We start from the raw sequence: 9,445 nt of genomic DNA on the forward strand, positions 1-9,445 counted from the left end.
GATGAACAGAGCTTTGCTGAAAAGGGCCCCCTGCAACCTAGTGCCTGACCCTCCCTGGACTCAGGACCAGGAAGGAGTTGACACCCTGGATGGTCAAGGGAGGCCCTCCCCATCCAGCAACCTGGCCTGGGCTTCCTCCCTCCCTGCCTCCTTTCTTTCTTTCATAGAATTTGACTGGTATTTGAAGTCACCCAATATGTATCAGGTGGGCACTGTGGGGGAACGCAGATGCACAGGTGTACACAGCAATGCAGAGGTCCCAGGCCTGACTCCAGGAAACTGGCCTCCCTGGGGAAGCCACAGTGTCACCCAGAGGTCAGATACAAGCAAGAGTATCTGAGGGAGGAAGGGGAATGAGCCAGGCTGGAGCTGAGGCGGCAGAGCAGGGCCCCCCCTGCTGTGACAGTGGCATCCTGATAGTGAGATGCTCAGATGCTGCTGCCCTCTAGTGGCCGCCAGCTCCCTGCAACAGACCACGTGATTTCTGGGAAAAGGCCCTCCCTGGAGGAGAACTGAAACTTAGGGTGGGGACTGTAGAAAGGGGCGGAGAGATCAGCCGCCCAGCCAGGAGTTAAGCTGAGGTCGTCTGAGCCCTGCGACAGCCTGGACAGCAACTCAGGTAAGATCAGCCAAGGATGGGAGTCAGCCTGGGATCTAGGGCTAGAAAGTCCAGCCAGATTGAGGGTAGGGGGTCCTAGGGGTCCCTCTTTTAGACTGAGGGATAGACAGAAGATCTCTAAGTCAGGAAGTGGGAGATTCAGCCTGAGAGTGAGACTGACAAGGGCCAACACCCCAGAACCTTGTAGGCAAAGGTCAGGAGGACCTACTGCTGGATTGTTCAAGGAAGAAGGCTCATGGCCCCAGCCTCAGTGGACCGTTTGTTTCCTTGCCATCTGGCCCTGCCCACTTCTGCTGCAGCTCCACCCCCACCCCTACTTCCTGCCCCACCTACTCCTGGGGCCGGCAGGGGGTGGAGGTCAGAGGCTAGGCTGTGTAGGCTGTGGGGCAGTGGGTGAAGAGCCTGATGCATCTCAGCAGAGCCTACCTCTGCTGATGCTCGGGAATCTAGACAGGGCTTGTCACCAGGAATAATCACCAAAGGAATTCTTTCTTAAACAATACATTTCTGAAAAGTCCTAAAATTAAGACCAGTGCCCAAGGTTTCCTTCCAGGTATCACAGCTTAGAATGCTAAAAACAATGTTTTGGGGGGTTTTGTTGTTGTTGTTGTTTTTTGTCATTGCTAGTGATGGCAGAAAGGAAACAATTCTGTCTCATAGAGTGTTGAAATGTGTTTAGAGCTAAAAGAAGATGGATGGGATCTCTGGGACCTGTTGCCAGAATCTAGTCTCAATGGCCAGGGTCTCAGGAGATGTTCCTTCCCAAAGTGTCAGTTCTGATGCTTCCTGCTCCTCTTATCCCCCAGGATGGCATCAGGCAGGGCACGCTGCACCCGAAAACTCCGGAACTGGGTGGTGGAGCAAGTGGAGAGTGGGCAGTTCCCCGGAGTGTGCTGGGATGATACAGCTAAGACCATGTTCCGGATTCCCTGGAAGCATGCAGGCAAGCAGGACTTCCGGGAGGACCAGGATGCTGCCTTCTTCAAGGTGAAAGGGCCTGGAAACCACTGTTCCTCTGCGTGAGGGATGGTGTATACACTGGTACACTCACCCTCGAGCACTTGCGTCTGCCTGGGTTTCAGATAAGGGACAGATTGGAGAGGAAAACTAGCTGCATCATTTGCAGAGTCGAGTACAAAATGAAAATGTGGAGGCCTTGTTCAAAAATTTTAGGGATATTGGCCAGGCAAGGTGGCTCACGCCTGTAATCCCAGCACTTTGGGAGGCCAAGGCGGGTGGATCACGAGGTCAAGAGATCAAGACCAGCCTGGCCAACATGGTGAAACCCCGTCTCTACTAAAAATACAAAAATTAGCTGGGCCTAGCGGCGCATGCCTGTAGTCCCAGCTACTCGGGAGGCTGAGGCAGGAGAATCGCTTGAACCAGAGAGGCAGAGCTGTAGTGAGCTGAGATCGCACCGCTGCACTCCAGTCTCGCGACAGAGCGAGACTGTCTCAAAAAAAAAAAAAATTTCCAGGGATTTCAAGATGGCAACGCAGAGCACAGACCCTGCATAAATTCCCTTCTGAGCTCAGAGCTGTACGCCTGTAAAGCCAGTCCTGTTGGAGGGGCAGGTGGAGCCTGTAACGCACTGCCTCTTCTTCCCTTGCTTTCTTTCCTAGGCCTGGGCAATATTTAAGGGAAAGTATAAGGAGGGGGACACAGGAGGTCCGGCTGTCTGGAAGACTCGCCTGCGCTGTGCACTCAACAAGAGTTCTGAATTTAAGGAGGTTCCTGAGAGGGGCCGCATGGATGTTGCTGAGCCCTACAAGGTGTATCGGTTGCTGCCACCAGAAACCGTCTCTGGTAAGTTTGCCCTTGTCCAACCACTCCTAGACTCAGCAGACTGGGGAGGAAGGATAGATGTGCGGGCTTTCCCCAGGCTTCTCATAGCTCTGCCCTGTCCATGCTCTTATGGGGCTGCAACCCAGGTTTCCCTTCCTAGACCTGCCCATCCTTCACTGCCTCAGACCTCTCCTTTACCCTCTGTCCTTGCTCAAGACCCTGACCTTTCTCTGTCCCTCAACAATTCCACAGGCCATCCAGGGACTCAGAAACCACCATCAAAGCGACAGCACAGTTCTGTGTCCTCTGAGAGGAAGGAGGAAGAGGGTGCCATGCAGAACTGCACACTCAGTCCCTCTGTGCTCCAGGACTCCCTCAATAATGTAAGAGATGGAGAGGGAACTGGGTGGGCCTAAGGGCAGGACAGTAACTAGAGGGAGAGGTGGGCCAATGAAAGACACTGTGTCTTGGGAGGCCGAGGCGGGCAGATCACTTGAGGTCAGGAGTTTGAAACCAGCCTTGACCAACATGGTGAGACCCCGTCTCTACTAAAAATACAAAAATTAGCTGGGTGTTGTGGCATCTGCCTGTAATCCCAGCTACTCAGGAGGCCGAAGCAGGAGAATCGCTTGAACCTGGGGGCAGAGATTGCAGTGAGCCGAGATCGTGCCACTGCACTCCAGCCTGGGTAACAAGAGCGAAACTCTGTCTCAAAAAAAGAAAAAAAAAAAAAAGACACTGTGTCCGCAGGAGGAGGAGGGGGCCAGTGGGGGAGCAGTCCATTCAGACATCGGGAGCAGCAGCAGCAGCAGCCCTGAGCCACAGGAAGGTACCACCTGCCCTGCCTCTTGTGTCGTCCCCCATGCCACACCCTCTGGCCCAAGACTCCCCAGTCCCACTCTGAATGACCAGTGCCTTTGCTTCCCTTCCAGTTACAGACACAACTGAGGCCCCCTTTCAAGGGGATCAGAGGTCCCTGGAGTTTCTGCTTCCTCCAGAGCCAGGTACGTGGCATTTCTGACTTTCTCCTGTGCCCTGTGCCCCTGAGGTCTTCCACCTTTGACTATGCATGCATTATCTAGTCAGTCAGGGCTTACAGCAAACTGTGCCCACATTACCATAGCCCAAGGCACTGGTTTCTAGGTGGCGAGAATTCCGTATGCCTGGCCAGACTCCATAAAGCTTGCTTCCCAAAAATACCACCGTATACGCTCTCCTGGAAATCTGCATTGAGACATTGATTTCATTGGGCCAAACAGAGGCCCAATCTCAAGGGACCTTCTAGTAAACTACAAGCCCCTCAGCATTGAGCCCTGAGGCCTCATGGTGAATCACATACTAGCTACTTGCCTGAGTGATAGGAAAATCTGAGAGGAAGCCCCCTGGCTGGTGTGGGGAGGGGAGGTGGAGCTGTTCCCCTGGGGAGGGGCTGCTGCCAGCCTGCATGCTCCTCCAGCACCAGATAGGGCTATTCTATCCCCAGACTACTCACTGCTGCTCACCTTCATCTACAACGGGCGTGTGGTGGGCGAGGCCCAGGTGCAAAGCCTGGACTGCCGCCTTGTGGCTGAGCCCTCAGGCTCTGAGAGCAGCATGGAGCAGGTGCTTTTCCCCAAGCCTGGCCCACTGGAGCCCACGCAGCGCCTGCTGAGCCAGCTTGAGAGGGGCATCCTGGTGGCCAGCAACCCCCGAGGCCTCTTCGTGCAGCGCCTTTGCCCCATCCCCATCTCCTGGAATGCACCCCAGGCTCCACCTGGGCCAGGCCCGCATCTGCTGCCCAGCAACGAGTGCGTGGAGCTCTTCAGAACCGCCTACTTCCGCAGAGGTGAGGCTGTTCTCTCTGGGCACCTGAGCTCTCATCCCCTACCTCTTAGTACCCCCTGGGCCCAACTTGGTGGGTCCTGCCACCTCCCTATCTGCCAGCAGATCCTCCATGTAGCCTATGCATGGCACTCCTGCACTTGTGTGTTGCACATCCTGTGTGGCCATATGCCCAGCCTGGCAGCTACCTGGCAGCTCTCCTCCAGCCAAGACAATGGAAGCGGTGGTTCAGGTAGAGCCCAGCACAACAGTGTCATATCTTGGAGAACACTATCACACTGAAGCATGCAGTCACTATGTGAAGGTGCACAGAAGAATTGGCACAGAGATTTTGAGCCTCATGGCCTTCCCCTACATACACGGATTTGGGAGAGCTGGCACACATCACACACTCTGGCCCTGGCTGCACCGTCTCTACCACACTCCAGGCATGCCTTGGGGTTGTGCTTCTCTCCCATCCAATTCCAGCTCCTACTCAATTCTAAACCTGACCTTAAGAGTGGGACCAGGTGTATAGGGGGTGCAGAGTGTGGGTGTTCCCAGGGCCATGGGTACCCTAGCACTGGGAGGATGTAAGCAAGTAGCAAAGGTCTGGGCACATCTGTGTTAGCAGCCAGGGCTGCTGCCTGGGAGGACTCTAAACTCTCCCAGCAGAGAGCTTGCCGGGCTGTGCTATGATCTGCTACTTCTAAGCACTTACTTGAGGCAGGGGCACCCTTTCCTATTTGCACATGGGTGAGTAGCACTTAGTTCCAAGTACTTCTGACCTTGCAGCTCCTGCTCTGGCAAGACCCCCTCCTACCTGTCTCCATCATGGGTTCCTCACTATTGCCTCCCTGCCTGTGGCCCTCTCTCTTCTTTTTGTTCTTCCAACCCTTGACCCTTTCTCTTTCAGACTTGGCCAGGTACTTTCAGGGCCTGGGCCCCCCACCAAAGTTCCAGGTAACACTGAATTTCTGGGAAGAGAGCCATGGCTCCAGCCATACTCCACAGAATCTTATCACAGTGAAGGTGAGCTCAGAGCAGGGGTAGAGTACCCATCTAATGAGAGCAGGGATAGTGGTGCTCCAGGAGACAAAGGGGGTCTCCCAGTGGGGAAGGAGCTCCTGGGGGTGGTGTCTGTCCCTGATGCACTCACTGAGATGCTCTTCTCCATCTCTTCCAATACAGATGGAGCAGGCCTTTGCCCGATACTTGCTGGAGCAGACTCCAGAGCAGCAGGCAGCCATTCTGTCCCTGGTGTAGAGCCTGGGGGACCCATCTTCCACCTCACCTCTTTGTTCTTCCTGTCTCCTTTGAAATAGACTTATTCTTCACACGATTGACCTGTCCTCTTTGTGATAATTCTCAATAGTTGTCCGTGATAATTGTGTCCTGAAAATCCTTGCACACAGTGGCTGGTGGAGAACTCAAGGCTAATTTTTTATCCTTTTTTTTTTTTTTTTTAATTTTGAGATATACACCCTCTTTCATCTGTAAGGGACTAGGAAATTCCAAATGGTGTGAATCCAGGGGGCCTTTCCCTCTTCCCTGACCTCCCAACTCTAAAGCCAAGCACTTTATATTTTCCTCTTAGATATTCACTAAGGACTTAAAATAAAATTTTATTGAAAGAGGAATCAGTATCTGATTTTCTGGGAGAAGAAGGTAGCAGTGGTCACAGATAGAGATGTAAACTTAAGAGTGGGGCACTGGGGTTCTCTTCCTGCTGACATCTCCAGCCTCTTTCCTCTCCTCTGCCCACAGGTTCTGGCTAAGATGCTGCTTGGGCCCTGTGGGTCCTGGGCCTGGCACTCTACAGAGGTACCCTCTGGGCAGATAAGATTAGGGTGTGGGTTGGGCACCAAGCCTTCAGCCAGGCACTATAGCCACCAACTTCACATGGTAAAGTCTGGGCTCCACAGTTCTTGCTAGAAGACCCCAACATCAGGCCTGAGGTTAGTTAGACTGGAGGTCTAAATGAAGAGGAGACACTTGAGGGTGACCTGAAACTATGGTCTAGAGGCCCTGGGGCCTGAGAACAGAGGAGTCAGAGAGAAGAGTTGCTGAACCTGTACCTGCTGTTACTGGCACCTCTTCCTCCAGCACAAATTTCACTGTCACCCCAGCAGGGTACTCCCAAACTGGATTCCTTGCTCTATCTAAGCCCCATAAAAGACACTCTGGCCAGCTGGGCGCGGTGGCTCACGCCTATAATCCCAGCACTTTGCGAGGCCAAGGTGGGTGGATCACTTGAGATCAGGAGTTCGAAACCAGCCTGGCCAACACGGTGAAACCCCGTCTCTTCTAAAGATACAAAAATTAGCCAGGCGTGGTGGCAGGCACCTGTAATCTCAGCTACTTGGGAGGCTGAGGCAGGAGAATCGCTTGAACCCGGGAGGCAGAGGTTGCAGTGAGCCAAGATCGTGCTATTGTACTCCAGCCTGGGCAACAAGAGCGAGACTCTGTCTCAAGATTAAAAAAAAAAAAAAAAAAAAAAACGCTCTGGCCTAGACTGCCATGTCATGCGGTTCATGAGACTTGAGGGCTCCAAATTGGCTGACACTCCTTTCCCTTTCCCCCATGTTCATTTTACTACCAAACTGGAAGTTTTTCCTTCGCCACTTGTCACCTACTTTTTTGTACACTCCCAGCAAACTAGTTCCAACCCAGGCCACAGCCTTCAGCTTCCTTCTTCCTGCACGGGACACCAGCTTAGCTTTCCAGACTTCCTCCTGTCATTTCACTCTTCAGTCCTCAATGGCTCACACACATGATCAAATCTGGATGCCTAAGTCTTCCTAGGACCTTCTTGCTGCCTCATTTGACAAGCTTCAGTGCTGCCTTTGAGCCTCCCTGCCTCCATGGACCTCCCTTCTTCCCTTCAGTCTTGTCCATCATCCCCCTGGGAAGCCAAGCACCTAGACATTCTCTGCACTAGCAGTGAAGAAATGAGGTACTGAGTGCAGAGGTGTACAAACCCTGTTGTGCCCTCAATGTGATGCAATGTGATGAAATCCTTCCTGGACCTTCTTTGTACAAGGTCTAAATTATCTCCTTGACTTCCATTTTATTGTAATTATTTTGATTAAAAACAAAAACTTGGCTGGGCGTTGTGGCGCACACCTGGAATCCCAGTAATTTGAGAGGCCGAGGTGGGTGGATCACCTGAGGTCAGGAGTTCGAGACCAGCCTGGCCAACATGGTGAAACCCCGTCTCCACTAAAAATACAAAAAATTAGCCAGGCGTGGTGGTGGACACCTGTAATCCCAGCTACTTGGGAGCCTGAGGTGGGAGAATCACTTAAACCCAGAAGGCGGAGGTTGCAGTGAGCCGAGATCGTACCACTGCACTCGAGCCTGGGCAACAAGAGCGAAACTCCATCTCAAAAAAAAAAAATTTTTTTTTCAGCTGGGCATGGTAGTTTATGTCTGTAATCCTGGCACTTTGGGAGAGCGAAGTGAGAAGACTGCCTTAGCCCAGGAGTTTGAGACTAGCCTAGGTGACATAGTGAAACCCTACCTCTACAAAAAATTCTTTTTTTTTTTTTTGGAGACACAGTCTCACTCTGTCGCCCAGGCTGGAGTGCAGTAGTGCAATCTTGGCTCACTGCAACCTCCGCCTCCTGGGTTCAAGCGATCCTCCTTCCTCAGCCTCCCGAGTATCTGGGATTACAGGTGCGCGCCACCATGCCAGGCTAATTTTTGTATTTTTAGTAGAGACAGGTTTCACCATGTTGGCCAGGCTGGTCTTGAACTCTTGACTTCAGGTGATCTGCCCACCTCAGCTACCCAAAGTGCTGGGATTATAGGTGTGAGCCACTGCACCTGGCTCCGCAAAATTCTTTTTTTTTTTTTTTTTTAAGTACAATTTCCATTTTATTTTTCTCCAGAGAATAGTCTGTCTTTAGTCTTTAAGAACTCAGCTTCTTACATAGGCTTTGGTGGGGGACGTGGGGCAGCACCCACAGGTCTAAATCGGGGTGGGGGTGTTCGGTCCTTGCGGGCTTCACGAGATCGATTCCTGACTACTTTGCTGTGAATTGCACAACTCACACAGTAATGTAGCTTCACATACAGCTTGGGAAGCACATAGGCATCGAAGACGCTCGCTTCAGAAATGTCCCTGACTGCTGCGGCCTCCACTATGTTTCGAATGACGAATTTCTTAATGGCCTTGTCCTTGGGCACACATCGGGCACAGTTAGTGCAGCGAATAGGTTGCACGTGGCTGCGGCCCTTTTTGGCACGACCGTTGTTCCTTCTTTTCTTTGTCATCTTGGAGGCACGGACCGGAGAAAGCCCCAAAATTCTTAAAAATTAGCCAGGTGAGGCCAGGCATGGTGGCTCACACCTGTAATCCTTGCACTTTGGAAGGCCCAGGTGGGTGGATCACTTAAGGTCAGAAGTTCGAGACCAGCCTGACCAACATGGTGAAACCCTGTCTCTACTAAAAATATAAAAAAAATTAGCTGGGCGTGGTGGCATATGCCTATAATTCCAGCTACTTGGGAGGCTGAGGCAGGAGAATCGCTTGAACCCAGGAGGCAGAGGTTGCAGTGAGCCAAGATCGTGCCATTGCATTCCAAGCCTGGGCATCAAGAGTGACACTCCATCTCAAAAAAAAAGTGAAAAAAAAAAGCCAGGTGTGGTGGTGTGCGCCTATAGTCCCAACTACTTGACCTCCTAAAGTGCTGGGATTACAGGTGTGAGCTACTATACCTGGCCTCCTTCCATTTTCTATCATACCCCACATCCAATTCATCAGCAAATCCTGTCGCTCGCTATTCCTTCAATATGTATCCAGGGTCTGACCACTTCTCTCTGTTTCCATCAGCAACACTTTGGAACAAACTACCACCATCTCTCATGTCTCCTCCTCTGCTTCCTTCACATCTGTTTCCATTCGTGTCTACCTTAAGCTATTCTCAACACAGTAGCAATCCTTTTCACACGTAATTCTGATCATATCACTCCTCTGCTCAGAACCTTCCACTGGGTCCCAAATCACCCAGGGTAAAAGCCCAAATCCCCATAAGGACCTCTGAGGTCCTGTGATATGACCCTGCCCTCCTCTCTCTCTCTTGCCCCTTGCCATTCTTCCCCTGTCACTTTGCTCCAGGCTCCTTGAACCCACCAAACACATTTCTACCTCAGGGTCTTTGCATTTGCTGGTTCTTTTGTCTAAATTACTCTCCCTTCAGGTAGGCACATGACTTACCCACTTTCTTCAAATTTTAT

General features: G+C 52.0%; 2 protein-coding genes across 6 annotated transcripts; one reads left to right on the forward strand and one right to left on the reverse strand.

Annotated features, from left to right (window-relative positions):
- The first annotated feature begins 16 nt into the window (after positions 1-16).
- IRF9 (interferon regulatory factor 9) lies at positions 17-5,844 on the forward strand. Of its 5 annotated transcripts, none has more exons than XM_054529912.2 (10): positions 19-619; positions 1,426-1,606; positions 2,242-2,425; positions 2,657-2,787; positions 3,155-3,233; positions 3,337-3,408; positions 3,888-4,229; positions 4,331-4,457; positions 5,121-5,236; positions 5,396-5,844. In XM_054529912.2, exons 2-10 carry the CDS (start codon positions 1,427-1,429, stop codon positions 5,527-5,529), a joined length of 1,365 nt encoding a protein of 454 aa, XP_054385887.1. In that variant the 5' UTR covers positions 19-619; position 1,426; the 3' UTR covers positions 5,530-5,844. The 5 variants fall into 5 exon arrangements, with proteins under 5 accessions (XP_063571607.1, XP_054385887.1, XP_009247244.1 ...); XM_054529913.2 differs by lacking the exon at positions 19-619 and adding an exon at positions 648-1,172; XM_063715537.1 differs by lacking the exon at positions 4,331-4,457 and having other exon boundaries at positions 17-619; positions 4,022-4,229.
- Positions 5,845-8,073: 2,229 nt separating this feature from the next.
- On the reverse strand, positions 8,074-8,703 carry LOC112128767 (small ribosomal subunit protein eS26-like). Its single transcript, XM_024231731.2, has one exon. The coding sequence runs from the start codon at positions 8,480-8,482 to the stop codon at positions 8,135-8,137; it is 348 nt and encodes a 115-aa protein (XP_024087499.1). The 5' UTR covers positions 8,483-8,703; the 3' UTR covers positions 8,074-8,134.
- Positions 8,704-9,445: the final 742 nt, after the last annotated feature.

The sequence above is a fragment of the Pongo abelii genome, chromosome 15, assembly GCF_028885655.2.
Source record: "Pongo abelii isolate AG06213 chromosome 15, NHGRI_mPonAbe1-v2.0_pri, whole genome shotgun sequence".
NCBI lineage: Eukaryota > Metazoa > Chordata > Mammalia > Primates > Hominidae > Pongo > Pongo abelii.